This window comes from Semicossyphus pulcher, unplaced genomic scaffold (assembly GCF_022749685.1).
Source record: "Semicossyphus pulcher isolate SPU_LCO1_2020_fin unplaced genomic scaffold, fSemPul1.0.p SCAF_2, whole genome shotgun sequence".
NCBI classification, from domain to species: domain Eukaryota; kingdom Metazoa; phylum Chordata; class Actinopteri; order Labriformes; family Labridae; genus Semicossyphus; species Semicossyphus pulcher.
The window spans coordinates 20,089,827-20,111,863 of NW_027211693.1; the positions used below are offsets into that span (position 1 = coordinate 20,089,827).

The 22,037-nt window shown below is 42.5% G+C and overlaps 5 protein-coding genes across 14 annotated transcripts in view; all 5 read right to left on the bottom strand.

Moving 5' to 3' along the window:
- The window catches only part of LOC138597933 (protocadherin gamma-C5-like), a 456,071-nt gene that overhangs the window by 82,804 nt on the left and 351,230 nt on the right, over positions 1 to 22,037 (bottom strand). For 2 of the 10 annotated variants that reach the window (XM_069669526.1, XM_069669519.1), the window contains exon 1: positions 1,230 to 3,632. The exons of 6 other annotated variants lie outside the window; for them this stretch is intronic. In XM_069669526.1, the coding sequence (XP_069525627.1) occupies positions 1,230 to 3,632 (2,403 nt within the window). Of the gene's footprint in view, positions 1 to 1,229; positions 3,633 to 4,238; positions 6,633 to 22,037 lie in introns of those variants that run through there. 2 more of the 10 variants (XM_069669535.1, XM_069669530.1) reach the window with 2 other exon arrangements.
- On the bottom strand, positions 7,417 to 9,834 carry LOC138598385 (protocadherin gamma-A2-like). The gene has a single exon (XM_069670169.1). The coding sequence runs from the start codon at positions 9,832 to 9,834 to the stop codon at positions 7,417 to 7,419; it is 2,418 nt and encodes an 805-aa protein (XP_069526270.1).
- On the bottom strand, positions 11,071 to 13,565 carry LOC138598386 (protocadherin gamma-A2-like). The gene is made up of 2 exons (XM_069670170.1): positions 11,181 to 13,565; positions 11,071 to 11,082 (listed from the first exon to the last, which is right to left on the bottom strand). The coding sequence occupies exons 1-2, from the start codon at positions 13,563 to 13,565 to the stop codon at positions 11,071 to 11,073; spliced, it is 2,397 nt and encodes a 798-aa protein (XP_069526271.1).
- Positions 14,894 to 17,287, bottom strand: LOC138598387 (protocadherin gamma-A5-like). Its single transcript, XM_069670171.1, has one exon. It carries the CDS (start codon positions 17,285 to 17,287, stop codon positions 14,894 to 14,896), a length of 2,394 nt encoding a protein of 797 aa, XP_069526272.1.
- LOC138598388 (protocadherin gamma-A2-like) lies at positions 18,497 to 20,896 on the bottom strand. Its single transcript, XM_069670172.1, has one exon. It carries the CDS (start codon positions 20,894 to 20,896, stop codon positions 18,497 to 18,499), a length of 2,400 nt encoding a protein of 799 aa, XP_069526273.1.

Genomic DNA, 22,037 nt, shown 5'->3' on the forward strand with positions numbered 1-22,037 from the left:
CAAAAATCTATTCTTGTGTGTTTCTACAGCTCCATCCTGACCCCAAAGTCTATCCTGAGATAAAGCTTGATCAGAAAATCATGCAGAGTGGCTAAGTCATCTTAAATTAAACATATAGACGCAGCACAGCAGGACTGTGAGCCGGACATATGGAAGAAAATCAAGTCAATCTATTGTTGTGTCTTTGCTGTTGATAAATGGGTGATCAACAAGAGTTAAATAATTCAGACAACATGCACAGCTAGGATGATGCTGGACAATCACCAAGGATAATACTTACAGCCACTCCACTTTTCACAAAAGTACAGCCAGAGATATCTCATGCTAGCAAGTGTTTCTGGCCCTAGACACAAAGGACACAGAGGAACTAACTGCAAACTATTCCAGGTATGTCCCTAAAAACCAAAGGATCTCATAATGTTTGTGCTCGGTAACTTAAACACCCAACACCAATGCTTTCTGCAACATTCTAAGTTTCTAAACATGATTAAATCAATTCTCTGGAAAGGAACACAGTTAATATGTGCTATACAGTGACTGAGCATACGTCTCCACCTCTTACACTTGTGTGTCTTTGCTGTTTCTCTCTCTGGATAGCGCTGTCCATGACAGTAGTGCTGAATTCACAATTACATGAATACTCAGGACCCACAAATTTAACACGACAGCATTACAGAAAGAACAAATGTGATAATAAATCTATGCACACTGTGAATCGTGAATGTGAGCATGGGATCACATATGCACTGGCCATCACTGCAACAAACCACTCAAGTACTCACTGTTGTCTTCTAGGAGAACAGATATTTTAGTCCTTCCTCAAAAACATTAGTACAACAATGGTTATGTTTGTTTTTGACAGCTCTTTTGTATATTCAACAGTTTTCAAAAAGGTTTTGAATAACCTAACATTAGATTTAAGTTGAGGATGGAGGGCTGAAAAGTACCAACACTTAAATGCTGCTGAATTAGCAATGAAGACAACTACATGCAGGCTTTATAAAACAATTCAAACGTGAAAAAGTAGATGTTAAAGGTGACTTATAATGGCATTAAGAACGGTAAGTACAAAGGACGAAAAACTGGCTAAAGAGGAAGGCATAATTGCATTGTATATTTATTCCAAGCTTTAAAAGGTCCTTAAGTTTAGTAAGCAATATAATGGATAGATAAAAATAGGGCTGTCATTAAGGGTAATATGCTACACTTTGTGGTATTCTGAGACTAACCTCCAGAGGAGAGTCTGGTTCGTCCAGGATGCTCTTCTCACTCTGTATCCGCTGCATCGTCCCTGTAGAACTGGGGTCCATTATCAGCACGTTCTGACTACCAGCTCTGCCGAACTTACAGTCACTCTTTCTGGAGTCAGTCGTCCTGCACACCTCGTAATTGTACACGTGCTGGAGAGTCCCCGTCCCCAAAGTGTCTGAGTAACGTGGTGGATAATATGGAATCACAGGGAGACTGGAGTGATACAGGACACGAGACTGTCTCCACCTGTAGATTTTCACTGATATAATAACCACTAAACACGTGATGAAGAGGAAGGACACTACAGCCAGAGCCAGCACTAAGTAAAAAGTCAGGTTGTCATTGTACTCCTTGTCGTGTGTAAAGTCAGTGAACTCCGACAGCACTTCAGGGAAGCTGTCCGCCACCGCCACGTTAACAATGACTGTAGCTGAACGAGAGGGCTGCCCGTTGTCCTCCACTATAACAGTCAGTCTTTGTTTCACAGCATCTTTATCAGTCACTTGGCGGATCGTTCTTATTTCTCCATTCTGTAAGCCCACTTCAAACAGCGCCCTGTCTGTGGCTTTCTGCAGTTTATAGGAGAGCCAGGCATTCTGTCCAGAGTCCACATCAACAGCCACCACTTTAGTCACCAGATAGCCCACATCTGCTGCACGAGGCACCATCTCAGCCACCACAGAGCCACCAGTCAGGACTGGGTACAGGACCTGAGGGGGGTTGTCGTTCTGGTCCTGGATCACTATTTTCACACTCACGTTGCTGCTGAGTGGAGGGGAGCCTCCATCCTGCGCTTTGACGCGGAACTGGAAGTCTTTGATCTGCTCGTAGTCAAAAGAGCGCACTGCGTGGATGACTCCACTATCAGCACTAACGGACACATATGAGGAGACTGGCACTCCGTTAACAGAGGAGTCCTCAAGGATGTAAGAAACACGGGCATTCTGGCTCCAGTCAGCGTCTCTGGCTTTCACTGTGAATATAGAGAGGCCTGGTGTGTTGTTTTCTACAATGTAGGCCTCATATGAGCTCCTCTCAAAGACAGGCGCGTTGTCATTCACATCAGAGATCTGTAAGGTGAGAGTGACGCTGCTGGAGAGGGAGGGCACTCCCTCATCAGAGCACGTCACTGTGATGTTATACTCAGAGGCTCTCTCTCGGTCTAAATCACTGTCTGTCACTAAACTATAGAAATCATTTGAAGAAGTCATAATCGTAAATGGAATATTGCCATTAATTCTACAGTTTACTTGACCATTGTTACTTGAATCTGGGTCAAGGACACTGAACATGGCTATCACTGTATTCTGGAGTGAGTTTTCTGGAATTGAATCAGATTTAGAGAGTATACTAATTACAGGTTTATTGTCATTAATATCAATAACATCTACAATAATCTTACTGGAATCAGAAAGACCTCCACTGTCTGTAGCCTCGATATCAATTTGGTAATTCTTGGCTTTTTCATAGTCAACTGCCCCAACTAATATTACTTCACCGTTTTCATTAATTGTAAATATGTCGGACACACTGTCCATAGTAGTCGACACTGAATATGACACTTCCCCGTTTGTTCCTTTGTCTGCATCAGAAGCACTCACTGATGTCAATGTCGTTCCTTTCTCTGAATTTTCCGCTATGGCTGCTTTGTAAACAGACTGCGAAAAAACAGGAGCGTTGTCGTTTGCATCCAGCACGGTCACGTAAATCTTTACTGTACCAGACATCTGAGGTTCCCCTCCGTCTACAGCTGTTAACAACAAGGATATCTGCTCCTCTTTCTCTCTGTCTAACGGCTTCTTTAAGACCATTTCGACCTTTTTATTACCATCAGCCTGACTTTGTATTTTAAGGACAAAATTATCAGTAGGCTTAAGGCTATAATTTTTAATGCCATTGATGCCAATATCTGCATCGACCGCCCTTTCCAATACAAATTTCGATCCTGATACAGCGGATTCACTGATTTCAAAGCGTCTCTCGTCATTTTTAAAACTGGGACTGTTGTCGTTGATGTCGGTAATCTCTACTGTGATCCGAAAAAGCTCCATTGGGTTTTCTAGAATAATCTGCAAATGTAAAGCACAAGGCGTCGTCTGTCTGCAGAGCGACTCTCTGTCGATTCTCTCTTTCACGAGGAGGAGTCCTCTTTCTCTACTCAGCTCGATGTATTCTGCACTGTCGCCCGTAAATATGCGGGCTTTACCTGACTTTAGTCTTTTCAAATCTAAACCTAAATCCCGTGCTATGTTGCCCACTGTAGAACCCTTTGCCATTTCCTCCGGAATAGAGTAGCTCACTTGCCCGAGAACAGAACCGAGGGAAAAGATCGAGATGAAAAGCAGCACTTGCCGTTTCATTGTTCTATCCACCGTAAACATTGCGCCACAAAAAGGGGGGTAAAATCCGTTCAACAATCAAAAATTATCCACATGAAATCGAATAGGTAAAGGGATATCGATATAATCCACAAATTTTGAAGAAGAGCCTACAAGATCGATGTATCCATCTAAAATCCTATCAGTCCGTGAACAGTGCTGTCTCCCCTTCTCATTCTCTGGAATAACGAAATGACATGGGAGGTTCTGTCTAAATCCTGCCTACAACTGCAACCCGTTAACCAACAGCGGCCCATGGAGTCGGAAACGTGAAAGTGCAACAGAAGTATACCTACTATCAGCTGTAGTTAAAAAAAGAGGATGCATAGTATTCATTAACGGTTTAATGAAACAATTATTTAAAAAAAAAAAACGGGGTGCCAACCCTCCAATACGCACATACGTTGCATGTATAACCGATCAATTGATAATTTAAATAAATTAATTGCCACGACAACAAAATGCACATTATTAGCACTGTGAGATAAGGGTGAAATATAGCTGAGGCTGGTCACTGCCTCTGTCCACGGTGCTGAAATTCTGTTTTAGGCGAGTAGAGACATATTCAAACAAGCACCTTTTTAAAAAGCAAAGGGTAAAAAGTCTAACCTCTAGAGGAGAGTCTGGTTCATCCAGGATGCTCTTCTCACTCTGTATCCGCTGCATCGTCCCTGTAGAACTGGGGTCCATTATCAGCACGTTCTGACTACCAGCTCTGCCGAACTTACAGTCACTCTTTCTGGAGTCAGTCGTCCTGCACACCTCGTAATTGTACACGTGCTGGAGAGTCCCCGTCCCCAAAGTGTCTGAGTAACGTGGCGGATAATATGGAATCACAGGGAGACTGGAGTGATACAGGACGCGAGACTGTCTCCACCTGTAGATTTTCACTGATATAATAACCACTAAACACGTGATGAAGAGGAAGGACACTACAGCCAGAGCCAGCACTAAGTAAAAAGTCAGGTTGTCATTGTACTCCTTGTCGTGTGTAAAGTCAGTGAACTCCGACAGCACTTCAGGGAAGCTGTCCGCCACCGCCACGTTAACAATGACTGTAGCTGAACGAGAGGGCTGCCCGTTGTCCTCCACTATAACAGTCAGTCTCTGTTTCACAGCATCTTTATCAGTCACTTGGCGGATAGTTCTAATTTCTCCATTCTGTAAGCCCACTTCAAACAGCGCCCTGTCTGTGGCTTTCTGCAGTTTATAGGAGAGCCAGGCATTCTGTCCAGAGTCCACATCAACAGCCACCACTTTAGTCACCAGATAGCCCACATCTGCTGCACGAGGCACCATCTCAGCCACCACAGAGCCACCAGTCAGGACTGGGTACAGGACCTGAGGGGGGTTGTCGTTCTGGTCCTGGATCAGTATTTTCACACTCACGTTGCTGCTGAGTGGAGGGGAGCCTCCATCCTGCGCTTTGACGCGGAACTGGAAGTCTTTGATCTGCTCGAAGTCAAAAGAGCGCACTGCATGGATGACTCCACTATCAGCACTAACGGACACATATGAGGAGACTGGCACTCCGTTAACAGAAGAGTCCTCCAGGATGTAAGAAACACGGGCATTCTGGTTCCAGTCAGCGTCTCTGGCTTTCACTTTGAATATAGAGAGGCCTGGTGTGTTGTTTTCTACAATGTAGGCCTCATATGAGCTCCTCTCAAAGACAGGCGCGTTGTCATTCACATCAGAGATCTGTAAGGTGAGAGTGACGCTGCTGGAGAGGGAGGGCACGCCCTCATCAGAACACGTCACTGTGATGTTATACTCAGAGGCTCTCTCTCGGTCTAAGTCACCGTTTGTTAGTATGCTATAGAAACCATTCGATGTATTTTCAATGATAAAAGGCTCACTGTCGCTTAGAAAACATTTAACGACACCGCTTACATCCGAATCCGCATCGTGCACATTCATAACAGCGACAACAGTTTGAAACGTGGAATCCTCCGGTATAGACTGTGTAGTTGACATTAAATCTATTAGTGGAGTATTGTCATTCACATCAATAATGTCAAATAGTATTTTGCACGAGTCAGTGAGCCCACCTTGATCTCTTGCTTTAACATTTAACTCATAATGTTTCGATGTTTCATAATCAATTTTACCAACCAAACGTACCTCTCCACTTGTCCCGTGTATTTCAAATAAATCCAATATGCCCTCTGTGTTACTTGACATAGAGTACGTTACGAAGCCATTTGAGCCTTGATCTCTGTCTGTGGCTGTTACAGTCATCAATGAAGTTCCCTTTTGGGAGTTTTCCAATAAACTAGCTTTATATGTTTTTTGCGTGAACACTGGAGCATTATCATTAGCATCTAACACAGTGACATGGATTTGCACTGTCCCTGACAGCTGAGGTTCACCTCCGTCGACAGCTGTAAGCGTTAGAGTCAATTGTTCCTGTTTCTCGCGATCGAGAGGTTTCTCCAAGACCATCTCTACCTCCTTCCCCCCATCTGTATTGTCGTTAAGGTTTAAAACGAAATTATCTGTTGGGTTTAGAGAATAGCTCTTGAGCCCATTTGAACCGACGTCATAATCTATTGCTTTCTCTAGTACAAATCTGCCCCCCCTTACAGCCGATTCGCTGATCTCAAATACCATATTATTCATTTTGAATATAGGGGCGTTGTCGTTTATATCTGTTATTTCCACCGTAACGCGATAGAACTCGATGGGGTTTTCCAAGATTATTTGAAAATGTAAAGCACACGGAGTCGTTTGTTTGCATAAGGCCTCTCTGTCTATTCTCTCCTTGATGAGAAGGAGTCCCTTTTCTTTATTCAACTCGATGTATTCAGCGCTGCTTCCGACATGCAAGCGAGCTTTTCCTGATTTGAGTCGTTTTAAATCTAAACCTAAATCTTGTGCTATATTGCCGACCATAGAGCCTTTTGACATTTCCTCGGGGATAGAGTAACTGACCTGCCCAAACACGGGACATAGAGAGAGCATCGAGAAAAACAATAGTACTTGCCGTCTCATTGTTTCATTCACGGTTCTCCTCGAACACAACAAATAAGAAAATAATCCTCAAATAAGGCGGTCGTATTCCACACACTCGAGGACTAAAAATGAAGAAAGGTATACATAAATGTCGATCAAAATATTGTCAAATCCTTTGCTTGTTTGTGGGTGTAGTCTCCTCGGTAACTCGGACTGGGCATTGTGGCGATCCCGCTTGCAACAAAACCTAAACGATCTGGGAGGTGCTGCTGGAATCTGCAGTGAAACTACCACACACTAGCCAACAGCGTCCCTAAGAGTACATAACACGAAACTGCACAAGATGTGAACAATAAGCACTCCAAGCAGTTAATGGTTGAATGGTATTATTCACAGTCCTGGGGAAAAGGCATTGCGTATAGCATTTCTCCGTTTAAACAAACTCGTTCAAAACCAAGTATTGAAATACAAATAAATAAAAGTCCAAAGAAGACACGCCAGTTTAAATAAGACTGCTGTACATCAGACATACTGAAGCTGCGATACTGCGCTGTCATTTTACTGAAAAAGTACATTACGATCACACAAAGTCGCTCCCTCTCCACTTTCACTCAAACACACACACACACACACACACACACACACACACACACACACACACACAACGTCTCAGTGCTAAGTGTAAAAATGCTAGAGGGGATGAGAGAGGCTATGTAGGAGGATTATTTACCGCTGTCCATGAAATATATTGAATACAACAAACCGAAGAAATCGCTTTGAATAATTACTTATTATAAGCTTTTTTACCCTTCATTACTAAATTCACATATACTTAAATTGATGACTTTGTAATGGAAGGCCTCACCTCTAAAGGAGAGTCTGGTTCATCCAGGATGCTCTTCTCACTCTGTATCCGCTGCATCGTCCCTGTAGAACTGGGGTCCATTATCAGCACGTTCTGACTACCAGCTCTGCCGAACTTACAGTCACTCTTTCTGGAGTCAGTCGTCCTGCACACCTCGTAATTGTACACGTGCTGAAGAGTCCCTGTCCCCAAAGTGTCTGAGTATCGTGGTGGATAATATGGAATCACAGGGAGACTGGAGTGATACAGGACGCGAGACTGTCTCCACCTGTAGATTTTCACTGATATAATAACCACTAAACACGTGATGAAGAGGAAGGACACTACAGCCAAAGCCAGCACTAAGTAAAAAGTCAGGTTGTCATTGTACTCCTTGTCTTGTGTAAAGTCAGTGAACTCCGACAGCACTTCAGGGAAGCTGTCCGCCACCGCCACGTTAACAATAACTGTAGCTGAACGAGAGGGCTGCCCGTTGTCCTCCACTATAACAGTCAGTCTTTGTTTCACAGCATCTTTATCAGTCACTTGGCGGATAGTTCTTATTTCTCCATTCTGTAAGCCCACTTCAAACAGCGCCCTGTCTGTGGCTTTCTGCAGTTTATAGGAGAGCCAGGCATTCTGTCCAGAGTCCACATCAACAGCCACCACTTTAGTCACCAGATAGCCCACATCTGCTGCACGAGGCACCATCTCAGCCACCACAGAGCCACCAGTCTGAACTGGGTACAGGACCTGAGGGGGGTTGTCGTTCTGGTCCTGGATCACTATTTTCACACTCACGTTGCTGCTGAGTGGAGGGGAGCCTCCATCCTGCGCTTTGACGCGGAAGTGGAAGTCTTTGATCTGCTCATAGTCAAAAGAGCGCACTGCATGGATGACTCCACTATCAGCACTAACTGACACATATGAGGAGACTGGCACTCCGTTAACAGAGGAGTCCTCCAGGATGTAAGAAACACGGGCATTCTGGTTCCAGTCAGCGTCTCTGGTTCTCACTGTGAATATAGAGAGGCCTGGTGTGTTGTTTTCTACAATGTAGGCCTCATATGAGCTCCTCTCAAAGACAGGCGCGTTGTCATTCACATCAGAGATCTGTAAGGTGAGAGTGACGCTGCTGGAGAGGGAGGGCACTCCCTCATCAGAGCACGTCACTGTGATGTTATACTCAGAGGCTCTCTCTCGGTCTAAATCACTGTCTGTCACTAAACTATAGAAATTATTTGTTGATGTTTTTAAAATAAAGGGTACATTTTCGTCGATACCACATTGTATTTTCCCGTTTTCTCCGGTGTCTTTGTCTTCGATGTTTATCATTGTAACGACTGTGTTGAGTTTAGCATCCTCTGATATCACGTTTGATTTCGACATTATGATAATTTCGGGCTTGTTGTCATTTACATCCTGCACATCAACAATTAACTTACAGGAGTCTGTGAGTCCTCCCTCGTCACTAGCACGTATATTAATTTGAAAATGCCTCGATTCCTCAAAGTCAATATTTCCGATTAAAGTAACTTCACCAGTTTCTCTGTTTATGGTAAATGTTTTTCTTATATCATCAAATTTATTTGTGATTGAATAGGCTATTTTACTGTTTGGGCCTTGATCTGCATCTGAGGCTGTAACCGTGGCAACAACGGTGCCTTTAGGTGAATTCTCAGTAACTGTAGCCTTGTATGTTGCCTGTGTAAAAACGGGGGCATTATCATTTACATCTAAAACTGTGATGACAATCAGCATTGTTCCTGACATCTGCGGCTCTCCTCCATCTACAGCCGTTAACACGAGAGATATCTGCTCCTGCTTCTCTCTGTCTAAAGGCTTCTGTAGCACCATCTCTACGTTCTTATTCCCGTCGGCGTTATTGTGCAGTTTGAGAGCAAAATTATCTGTTGGTTTTAATTCGTATCTTTGAAGATCATTATTTCCAACATCAAGATCTTCAGCCCTTTCGAGGACAAATTTAGCCCCGATCACCGCTGATTCGCTAATTTTAAATTTGATTTCCCCCTCTTCAAAGGCTGGTGCATTGTCATTGATGTCTGTGATCTGGACTGTAACACTGTAAAATTCCATAGGATTCTCTAAAATAATCTGAAAATGTAAAGCACACGGCGTCATCTGTCTGCAGAGCGCCTCTCTGTCGATTCTCTGTTTAACAAGGAGGACTCCTCTCTCTCTGTTCAGCTCGATGAACTCGTCGCTGTCTCGGGTATATATTCGAGCCTTTCCAGAAGTCAAACGTTTTGTTTCCAAACCCAAATCCTGTGCTATATTACCGACCAAAGATCCTTTAGCCATTTCCTCCGGTATTGTGTAGCTTACTTGCCCAAATACCGAGCCAACGGAAAGGAGTGAGATAAACAACAGCGCTTGTCCTTCCATTGTTCAATCCGAGAATTTTCTAAGCAGGGTTCCACAGTCCGGCTATATATTCCATAAACTGAAATCCATTTCAGTGAAAAACATCAAATTCAAAGCTTTGTAATCCACACAAATAAAACAAATGTCTCGGAGATAGTCGTATCTGCTGTCAGAGATTCTATCCCGAATGTCTGTTCTCTCCCGTCGTGCTCTCTTCGCTATTGTGATGTCACATGGGAGGTGCTGCCACATCCCTACCCTCTGCTGTGCAGAATCTGGTCAACAGCGGCCCTAAGAGTTCATTATACAAAACTACAGGAAGCCAACAAAATTGAATTTAACCAGCAGACTTACTGTTAGGAAAGTGTAACTTGAAATAAAGATATAAGAGCCGTATACGTCCTAATATGCTCTTCATAAACCGCAAGTAGCACTGAAGATCTTTTGTGGTTAACCCCTCCTCCCCTTATATTTGAATCAGACACAATAATAACGTTTCCATATAAACACAAGTCATATCTGACTGAAGGTATGAAATACATTCTACAAACTGAATAAATAGAGAATAATAGTTTTATTTTTCAAATGAATTGACTAAATTAGAAAATAATGCGAAAAAAATACTTGAGAACTTAACTAATATACATTAAAAATACGGACAAGAAGAGGAAAAGGCTGTCTAGAAATGTTGCTGTCCGAGGTGCTGAAACGATAAAAGTCTTAAAGACGGCGAACGCCAGCACAAGTTCGTTCATCCAGACAATCTTATCGCACGTATGTATTTTAAGACAATTAGTGCGAAATTGATGCTTGTAAAAAGCAAAACATTTATAATAATGTAGTATTTTTTAGTGCCTATGATTAATTTACAAAAAACTAAAGAAAAGAAATCTAAATAAGGAAACGTACAGTTGAGTACACCAAGCCTCACTCCAAGGCTTTGTAACTGACTCCAAGTTAGGTCACCGATAAAGCATCAATTAAAGAGATTATGAATAGAAATGCAATGAAAGAGAACTATACAGCAAAGGGGGCTGGGTCCGTCATAAAAAATTAAAGTGTTTTAACCATCATAAGTGATAACTGGCGTTTAAAATTATTCCATGTTGATAAGACGATTATAAAAATGGATAAATTTGGGTAACTTCCAAGGGAATTTCCTGTTCCGCTTAGCCAGGAAAGTATGCAACTCAAACAAGCGTGTGTGTGCTGTTATAATACGGCCAAAAACGTATTTTTGAATGTAGTTTTAGGATGCTATCCAGGGTGCTGAAAAGGCAGTAGCGCATGCAACACTTCAATACCAATGCAACTAAACATGGAAAAAGTCTCGAGCCACAAACGCAAATTGCCAAACTGTAACTGACCTCTAGAGGAGAGTCTGGTTCATCCAGGATGCTCTTCTCATTCTGTATCCGCTGCATCGTCCCTGTAGAACTGGGGTCCATTATCAGCACGTTCTGACTACCAGCTCCGCCGAACTTACAGTCACTCTTCCTGGAGTCAGTCGTCCTGCACACCTCGTAATTGTACACGTGCTGGAGAGTCCCTGTCCCCAAAGTGTCTGAGTATCGTGGCGGATAATATGGAATCACAGGGAGACTGGAGTGATACAGTATGCGAGACTGTCTCCACCTGTAGATTTTCACTGATATAATAACCACTAAACACGTGATGAAGAGGAAGGACACTACAGCCAGAGCCAGCACTAAGTAAAAAGTCAGGTTGTCATTGTACTCCTTGTCGTGTGTAAAGTCAGTGAACTCCGACAGCACTTCAGGGAAGCTGTCCGCCACCGCCACGTTAACAATGACTGTAGCTGAACGAGAGGGCTGCCCGTTGTCCTCCACTATAACAGTCAGTCTTTGTTTCACAGCATCTTTATCAGTCACTTGGCGGATAGTTCTTATTTCTCCATTCTGTAAGCCCACTTCAAACAGCGCCCTGTCTGTGGCTTTCTGCAGTTTATAGGAGAGCCAGGCATTCTGTCCAGAGTCCACATCAACAGCCACCACTTTAGTCACCAGATAGCCCACATCTGCTGTACGAGGAACCATCTCAGCCACCACAGAGCCACCAGTCTGGACTGGGTACAGGACCTGAGGGGGGTTGTCGTTCTGGTCCTGGATCACTATTTTCACACTCACATTGCTACTGAGTGGAGGGGAGCCTCCATCCTGCGCTTTGACGCGGAACTGGAAGTCTTTGATCTGCTCGAAGTCAAAAGAGCGCACTGCATGGATGACTCCACTATCAGCACTAACGGACACATATGAGGAGACTGGCACTCCGTTAACAGAGGAGTCCTCCAGGATGTAAGAAACACGGGCATTCTGGTTCCAGTCAGCGTCTCTGGCTTTCACTGTGAATATAGAGAGGCCTGGTGTGTTGTTTTCTACAATGTAGGCCTCATATGAGCTCCTCTCAAAGACAGGCGCGTTGTCATTCACATCAGAGATCTGTAAGGTGAGAGTGACGCTGCTGGAGAGGGAGGGCACTCCCTCATCAGAGCACGTCACTGTGATATTATATTCAGAGGCTCTCTCTCGGTCTAAATTACTGTCTGTAGTTAAACTATAGAAATTGTGTGTTGAAGCTTTTAAAGTGAAAGGTATATTTTCGTTGATAAAGCATTTAACATTTCCGTTTTCTCCTGAGTCCTTGTCCTCGATATTTATCATTGTAACGACTGTATTTTGTTTGGCATCCTCTGAAATAACAGTTGACTTTGACATGATGTCAATTTCAGGCTTGTTGTCATTTACATCCTGCACATCAACTATTAACTTACAAGAGTCTGTTAGTCCTCCGTCGTCACTTGCGAGTAAATTTATTTGATAGTTCCGCGAGTCTTCAAAGTCAGTATTTCCAATTAAAGTAACTTCACCAGTTTCTTCATTTACCTCAAACACTTTCCTGATATCATCTAATGTATTTGTGATTGAATAAGTGATTTTACCGTTAGATCCTTGATCTGCATCTGAGGCTGTAACAGTGGCAACAACGGTGCCTTTAGGTGAATTCTCAGTAACTGTAGCTTTGTATGTTGCCTGTGTAAAAACGGGGGCATTATCATTTACATCTAAAACTGTGATGACAATCAGCATTGTTCCTGACATCTGCGGCTCTCCTCCATCTACAGCCGTTAACACGAGAGATATCTGCTCCTGTTTCTCTCTGTCTAAAGGCTTCTGTAGCACCATCTCCACGTTCTTATTCCCGTCTGCGTTATTGTGCAGTTTGAGAGCAAAATTATCTGTTGGTTTTAATTCGTAGCTTTTAAGGTCGTTAATTCCAACATCAAGATCCACAGCTCTTTCTAGGACAAATTTAGCCCCGATCACCGCTGATTCGCTAATTTTGAATTTCATCTCATTTTTTTCAAAGGCTGGTGCATTATCATTGATGTCTGTGATCTGGACTGTAACACTGTAAAATTCCATAGGATTTTCTAAAATAATCTGAAAATGTAAAGCACACGGCGTCGTCTGTCTGCAGAGCGCCTCTCTGTCGATTCTCTGTTTAACAAGGAGGACTCCTCTCTCTCTGTTCAGCTCGATGAACTCGTCGCTGTCTCGGGTATATATTCGAGCTTTTCCAGAAGTCAAACGTTTTGTTTCCAAACCCAAATCCTGTGCTATATTACCGACCAAAGATCCTTTAGCCATTTCCTCCGGTATTGTGTAGCTTACTTGCCCAAATACCGAACCAAGGGAAAGGAGTGAGATAAACAACAGCGCTTGTCCTTCCATTGTTCAATCCGAGAATTTTCTAAGCAGGGTTCCACAGTCCGGCTATATATTCCATAAACTGAAATCCATTCCAGTGAAAAACATCAAATTCATAGCTTTGTAATCCACACAAGTAAAACAAATGTCTCGGAGATCGTCGTATCTGCTGTCAGAGATTCTATCCCGAATGTCTGTTCTCCCCCGTCGTGCTCTCTTCACTATTGTGATGTCACATGGGAGGTGCTGCCACATCCCTACCCTCTGCTGTGCACAATCTGGTCAACAGCGGCCCTAAGAGTTCATGATACAAAACTACAGGAAGCCAACATAATTTAATTTAACCAGCAGACTTACTGTTAGGAAAGTGTAACTTTAAATAAGGGAATAAATACCGTATACGGACTCTTACCCTCTACAAAAACTGTGAGTAGCTGCCTCAAATGCTTTTGTGATCAACCCTTTCCCTCCACCTTTATTTGAATCAGCAACTATAATAACGTTTCCATATAAACACAAGTCATATCCGACTAAAGGTATGAAATGCATTAACAAAACTTAATAAAAAGGAGAAAAATAGTTTTATGTTTGAAATTAATTTACTAAGTTAGAAAAAAATGCGAAAAAAACTTAAGGACTTAACTAACAGACATCGAAAAATAAGGACAAGTAGAGGAAAAGGCTGTGTAAAAATGTAGCTGTCCGAGGTGCTGAAATGATAAAAGTCTTAAAAACGGCAAACGCCAGCACAAGTTCGTTCATCCAGACAATCTTATTGCACGTATGTATATTAGTTTAAGACAATTAGAGCGGCACTGGTGTTTTAGTATTTTTTAGTGCCTTTGCTTAATTTACTAAAAAAATAAAAAAATAAATAACAATAGCTAAATAACGAAACATACAGTTTAGTACATCAAGCCACACTCAAAGGCTTTGTTTTTGACTCCAGTTAGGTTACCGATAAAGCATCAATTAAACAGATAATAAATAGAAAAGTAATGCAAGAGAAGAATACAGTAAGGGGGCTGGGTCCGTCATAAATATTTGAAGTGTTTTAACTATCATACCTGATAACTGGCGTTTAAAATAATTCCATGTTGATAAGACGACTATTAAAAAGGTTAAATTTGGGTAACTTCTCAGGTAATTCGCAGTCCGCTTTCCGAGGAATGTATGCAAGTCAAAGAAGCGTGTGTGTGTGTGCTGTAACAATACGGCCAAATATTATTTTTGAAAGTAGTTGTAGGATGCTATCCAGGGTACTGAAAAAGGCAGGAGAGTATACAACACTTAAATACCAATGCAACTAAACATTGAAAATCTCTTGAGCCACAAACGCATAGATACAATCTTTAACTGACCTCTAGAGGAGAGTCTGGTTCATCCAGGATGCTCTTCTCACTCTGTATCCGTTGCATCGTCCCTGTAGAACTGGGGTCCATTATCAGCACGTTCTGACTACCAGCTCCGCCGAACTTACAGTCACTCTTTCTGGAGTCAGTCGTCCTGCACACCTCGTAATTGTACACGTGCTGGAGAGTCCCTGTCCCCAAAGTGTCTGAGTAACGTGGTGGATAATATGGAATCACAGGGAGACTGGAGTGATACAGGATGCGAGTCTGTCTCCACCTGTAGATTTTCACTGATATAATAACCACTAAACACGTGATGAAGAGGAAGGACACTACAGCCAGAGCCAGCACTAAGTAAAAAGTCAGGTTGTCATTGTACTCCTTGTCGTGTGTAAAGTCAGTGAACTCCGACAGCACTTCAGGGAAGCTGTCCGCCACCGCCACGTTAACAATGACTGTAGCTGAACGAGAGGGCTGCCCGTTGTCCTCCACTATAACAGTCAGTCTTTGTTTCACAGCATCTTTATCAGTCACTTGGCGGATAGTTCTTATTTCTCCATTCTGTAAGCCCACTTCAAACAGCGCCCTGTCTGTGGCTTTCTGCAGTTTATAGGAGAGCCAGGCATTCTGTCCAGAGTCCACATCAACAGCCACCACTTTAGTCACCAGATAGCCCACATCTGCTGCACGAGGCACCATCTCAGCCACCACAGAGCCACCCGTCTGAACTGGGTACAGGACCTGAGGGGGGTTGTCGTTCTGGTCCTGGATCAGTATTTTCACACTCACGTTGCTGCTGAGTGGAGGGGAGCCTCCATCCTGCGCTTTGACGCGAAACTGGAAGTCTTTGATCTGCTCGAAGTCAAAAGAGCGCACTGCATGGATGACTCCACTATCAGCACTAACGGACACATATGAGGAGACTGGCACTCCGTTAACAGAGGAGTCCTCCAGGATGTAAGAAACACGGGCATTCTGGTTCCAGTCAGCGTCTCTGGCTTTCACTGTAAATATAGAGAGGCCTGGTGTGTTGTTTTCTACAATGTAGGCCTCATATGAGCTCCTCTCAAAGGCAGGCGCGTTGTCATTCACATCAGAGATCTGTAAGGTGAGAGTGACGCTGCTGGAGAGGGAGGGCACTCCCTCATCAGAGCACGTCACTGTGATGTTATACTCAGAGGCTCTCTCTCGGTCTAAATCACTGTCTGTCACTAAGCTATAGAAATTATTTGTCGATGTCTTTAAAATGAAGGGTATGTTTTCGTTGATGAAGCATTTCACGACGCCATTTTCTCCAGAATCGAGATCCTCAATATTTATCATTGTAACGACTGTATTGAGCTTAGCATCCTCTGAAATAACAGTTGACTTTGACATGATGTTTATTTCAGGCTTGTTGTCATTTACATCCTGCACATCTACAAGTAACTTACAGGAGTCCGTGAGTCCTCCTTCATCACTGGCAAGTAAATTTATTTGAAAATGTCTGGACTTTTCGAAGTCAATATTTCCAATTATAATAACTTCGCCAGTTTCTTCATTTATCTCAAACATTTTCCTGACATTTCCTAATGTATTTGTGATTGAATAAGTGATTTTACCGTTAGATCCCTGATCTGCATCTGAGGCTATAACAGTGGCAACAACGGTGCCTTTAGGTGAATTCTCAGTAACTGTAGCCTTGTATGTTGCCTGTGTAAAAACGGGGGCATTATCATTAGCGTCTAAAACTGTGATGACAATCAGCATTGTTCCTGACATCTGCGGCTCTCCTCCATCTACAGCCGTTAACACGAGAGATATCTGCTCCTGTTTCTCTCTGTCTAAAGGCTTCTGTAGCACCATCTCCACGTTTTTATTCCCGTCTGCGTTATTGTGCAGTTTGAGAGCAAAATTATCTGTTGGTTTTAATTCGTATTTCTGAACACCGTTGATTCCAACATCAAGGTCCACAGCCCTTTCTAGGACAAATTTTGTCCCGGTGATAGCTGACTCGCTTATTTTAAATTTCATCTCACCTTTCTCAAAGGCTGGTGCATTATCATTGATATCTGTGATCTGGACTGTAACACTGTAAAATTCCATAGGATTCTCCAGAATAATCTGAAAATGTAAAGCGCAAAGCTCCGTCTCTGTACACAACGCCTCTCTGTCGATTCTCTCTTTGACGAGGAGAACTCCCCTTTCTCGGTTTAGCTCGATGTACTCGTCGCTGCTCCTAGTATAGATCTTCGCTTTGCCTGATACCAAACGTTTCATTTCCAAACCTAAATCTTGTGCTATATTTCCCACTAATGAGCCTTTCGCCATCTCCTCTGGAATAGAGTAGCTGACCTGCCCGGAAACGAAGTCGAGGGAAAGGAGAGAGATAAACAACAGTACTTGCCGATTCATTGTTCTGTCCAATTTTTCCTTCAGTCAGGCAGTCCGCTTATATTCGGAAAACAAAACAAATAGACCTTAGATTCCAACTTCAAATCTCATATTAAAAGATGCATGAGCCACACATTGTGACAAATGTCTTGCAGGTCGAAATGTCTCCTCTTCTTTTATGAAAATATGCCACAACCAGGACTGTCCGCTCTTTGCCCGTCGTGTTCTCTTTGTACTGTGTCGACGTTACAAGGGAGGTGCTGCTGCAACCCTGCTCTCTCTCATCGACACTCTGGTCAACAGCGGCCCTAAGAGTCCATATCATAAAACTGCAGAACAACAACTATAAATTCAACTCTGAAGAACTCACTTTAAACCATCTCCGAATTAAGTTAATATATATCTATTCGAGTAATATATTGAGCTTTTCAAACGAATGCAACAGGAAGACGTGATTGAAACATATAAATTTTACAGTCAGAGTCACTGCGAAAAATGTATAAGGAAAACAAATGTACGAAAATAAAGGCATTGTGTTTGTCTAATCTTTGAAGTTTGTTGGGGATCGATGGGTATAAATTCCATATGAAAGACTACAAAGTGACGAACTGCACGGGAAGTAAATATTTCTCTACATAATATTGACGGTATAATAATGAAAAGAATAAATGAAGAGACCCATATTATAACTGTGGAAACAGCAGTTTACATCCAGTATAAACATATGCTATTTACGTCGCTGTCCAAAGTTCTGAAGTGAATCAATTCAAACTAAGAGCACAAAGTCCCAGACTGAACAAACTGTTGATATAGAGTGATGCAATACAGCCTTTAATATCTACAAATATATAGAAATCTTCTACAATCAAACAATCATACTACTGCTGCTGCTGCCATGTAACTACTACCCCGACTACAGGTACTCCTACTATACAGTACAATAACAGCCAATCATAATCACCAATAATAGCAACTATTGTTATTACCACTATAAACAATATTCTGTCCTTAAAAAAAGAAAGATTGATGTGAAGATATGTATTCTCCATTCTTTTAGGTGAAAGAACACCTGAAGTAAAACCCAAATTATCTAAAAAAAGGAACCACTTTACAGAGCAGTAAATCTTGTCCATTAAACACAGACTATCAATTTAAATGGTATAATATGCCGTTTTACTTTAAAATGGGTATTATCAGTTTTAAATAAATAAGAATACACTTAAACGGGAATTAAAACATTCTAACCTCTAAGGGAGAGTCTGGTTCATCCAGGATGCTCTTCTCATTCTGTATCCGCTGCATCGTCCCTGTAGAACTGGGGTCCATTATCAGCACGTTCTGACTTCCAGTTCTGCCGAACTTACAGTCACTCTTCCTGGAGTCAGTCGTCCTGCACACCTCGTAATTGTACACGTGCTGGAGAGTCCCTGTCCCCAAAGTGTCTGAGTATCGTGGCGGATAATATGGAATCACAGGGAGACTGGAGTGATACAGTATGCGAGACTGTCTCCACCTGTAGATTTTCACTGATATAATAACCACTAAACAAGTGATGAAGAGGAAGGACACTACAGCCAGAGCCAGCACTAAGTAAAAAGTCAGGTTGTCATTGTACTCCTTGTCGTGTGTAAAGTCAGTGAACTCCGACAGCACTTCAGGGAAGCTGTCCGCCACCGCCACGTTAACAATGACTGTAGCTGAACGAGAGGGCTGCCCGTTGTCCTCCACTATAACAGTCAGTCTTTGTTTCACAGCATCTTTATCAGTCACTTGGCGGATCGTTCTTATTTCTCCATTCTGTAAGCCCACTTCAAACAGCGCCCTGTCTGTGGCTTTCTGCAGTTTATAGGAGAGCCAGGCATTCTGTCCAGAGTCCACATCAACAGCCACCACTTTAGTCACCAGATAGCCCACATCTGCTGTACGAGGAACCATCTCAGCCACCACAGAGCCACCAGTCAGGACTGGGTACAGGACCTGAGGGGGGTTGTCGTTCTGGTCCTGGATCACTATTTTCACACTCACATTGCTACTGAGTGGAGGGGAGCCTCCATCCTGCGCTTTGACGCGGAACTGGAAGTCTTTGATCTGCTCGTAGTCAAAAGAGCGCACTGCATGGATGACTCCACTATCAGCACTAACGGACACATATGAGGAGACTGGCACTCCGTTAACAGAGGAGTCCTCCAGGATGTAAGAAACACGGGCATTCTGGTTCCAGTCAGCGTCTCTGGCTTTCACTGTGAATATAGAGAGGCCTGGTGTGTTATTTTCTACAATGTAGGCCTCATATGAGCTCCTCTCAAAGACAGGCGCGTTGTCATTCACATCAGAGATCTGTAAGGTGAGAGTGACGCTGCTGGAGAGGGAGGGCACTCCCTCATCAGCGCACGTCACTGTGATGTTATACTCAGAGGCTCTCTCTCGGTCTAAATCACTGTCTGTCACTAAACTATAGAAATTATTTGTCGATGTCTTTAAAATGAAGGGTATGTTTTCGTTGATAAAGCATTTCACGATGCCATTTTCTCCAGAATCTAGATCCTCAATATTTATCATTGTAACGACTGTATTGAGCTTAGCATCCTCTGAAATAACAGTTGACTTTGACATGATGTTTATTTCAGGCTTGTTGTCATTTACATCCTGCACATCAACAATTAACTTACAAGAGTCTGTGAGTCCTCCCTCGTCACTTGCGAGTAAATTTATCTCAAAAATTCTTGACTTTTCAAAGTCGACATTTCCAATTAAGAACATTTTCCCGGTTTCTTCATTTACCTCAAACATTTTCCTGACATTTCCTAATGTATCTGTGATTGAATAAGTTATTTTACCGTTAGATCCCTGATCTGCATCTGAAGCGGTAACAGTGGAAACAACGGTGCCTTTAGGTGAATTCTCAGTAACTGTAGCCTTGTATGTTGCCTGTGTAAAAACGGGGGCATTATCATTAGCGTCTAAAACTGTGATGACAATCAGCATTGTTCCTGACATCTGCGGCTCTCCTCCATCTACAGCCGTTAACACGAGAGATATCTGCTCCTGTTTCTCTCTGTCTAAAGGCTTCTGTAGCACCATCTCGACCTTTTTATTCCCGTCTGCGTTATTGTGCAGTTTGAGAGCAAAATTATCGGTTGGTTTTAATTCGTATTTCTGAACACCGTTGATTCCAACATCAAGGTCCACAGCCCTTTCTAGGACAAATTTTGTTCCGGTGATAGCTGACTCGCTAATTTTAAATTTCATCTCACTTTTCTCAAAGGCTGGTGCATTATCATTGATATCTGTGATCTGGACTGTAACACTGTAAAATTCCATAGGATTCTCCAGAATAATCTGAAAATGTAAAGCGCAAAGCTCCGTCTCTGTACACAGCGCCTCTCTGTCGATTCTCTCTTTGACGAGGAGAACTCCCCTTTCTCGATTTAGCTCCATGTACTCGTCGCTGCTCCTCGTATAGATCTTCGCTTTGCCTGATACCAAACGTTTCATTTCCAACCCTAAATCCTGAGCTATGTTTCCCACTAATGAGCCTTTCGCCATCTCCTCCGGAATAGAGTAGCTGACCTGCCCGAAAACGAAGTCGAGGGAAAGGAGAGAGATAAACAACAGTACTTGCCGATTCATTGTTCTGTCCGATTTTTCCCTCAGTCAGGCTCACAGTCCGCTTATATTCGGAAAACAAAACAAATAGACCTTAGATTCCAACTTCAAATCTCATATTAAAAGATGCATGAGCCACACATTGTGACAAATGTCTTGCAGGTCGAAATGTCTCCTCTTCTTTTATGAAAATATGCCACAACCAGGACTGTCCGCTCTTTGCCCGTCGTGTTCTCTTTGTACTGTGTCGACGTTACAAGGGAGGTGCTGCTGCAACCCTGCTCTCTCTCATCGACACTCTGGTCAACAGCGGCCCTAAGAGTCCATATCATCAAACTGCAGAACAACAACTATAAATTAAACTCTGAAGAACTCACTTTAAACCATCTCCGAATTAAGTTAATATATATCTATCCGAGTAATATATTGAGCTTTTCAAACGAATGCAACAGGAAGACGTGATTGAAACATATAACTTTTACAGTCAGAGTCACTGCGAAAAATGTATAAGGAAAAAAAATGTACAAAACTCAAGGCATTGTGTTTGTCCAATCATTGAAGTTTGTTGGGGATCGATGGGTATAGATTACATATGACAGACTACAAAGTGACGAACTGCACGGGAAGTAAATATTTCTCTACATAATATTGACGGTATGATAATGAAAAGAATAAATGAAGAGACCGATATTATAACTGTGGAAACAGCAGTTTACATCCAATATAAACATATGCTATTTACGTCGCTGTCCAAAGTTCTGAAGTGAATCAATTCAAACTAAGAGCACAAAGTCCCAGACTGAACAAACTGTTGATATAGGGTGATGCAATACAGCCTTTAATATCTACAAATATATAGAAATCTTCTACAATCAAACAATCATCCTACTACTGCTGCTGCCATGTAACTACTACCCCGACTACAGGTACTCCTACTATACAGTACAATAACAGCCATTCAAAATCACCAATAATAACAACCATTGTTATTACCACTATAAACAATATTCTGTCCTTAAAAATAGAAAGATTGATGTGAAGATATGTATTCTCCATTCTTTTAGGTGAAAGAACACCTGAAGTAAAACCCAAATTATCTAAAAAAAAAAAAAAGGAACCACTTTACAGAGCAGTAAATCTTGTCCATTACACACAAAATATCAAT

Excerpts from the sequence above, each read along its gene's own strand:
- LOC138598385 (XM_069670169.1), bottom strand. The coding sequence starts at position 9,834 with ATGGAAGGACAAGCGCTGTTGTTTATCTCACTCCTTTCCGTTGGCTCG.
- LOC138598386 (XM_069670170.1), bottom strand. The coding sequence starts at position 13,565 with ATGGAAGGACAAGCGCTGTTGTTTATCTCACTCCTTTCCCTTGGTTCG.
- LOC138598387 (XM_069670171.1), bottom strand. The coding sequence starts at position 17,287 with ATGAATCGGCAAGTACTGTTGTTTATCTCTCTCCTTTCCCTCGACTTC.
- LOC138598388 (XM_069670172.1), bottom strand. The coding sequence starts at position 20,896 with ATGAATCGGCAAGTACTGTTGTTTATCTCTCTCCTTTCCCTCGACTTC.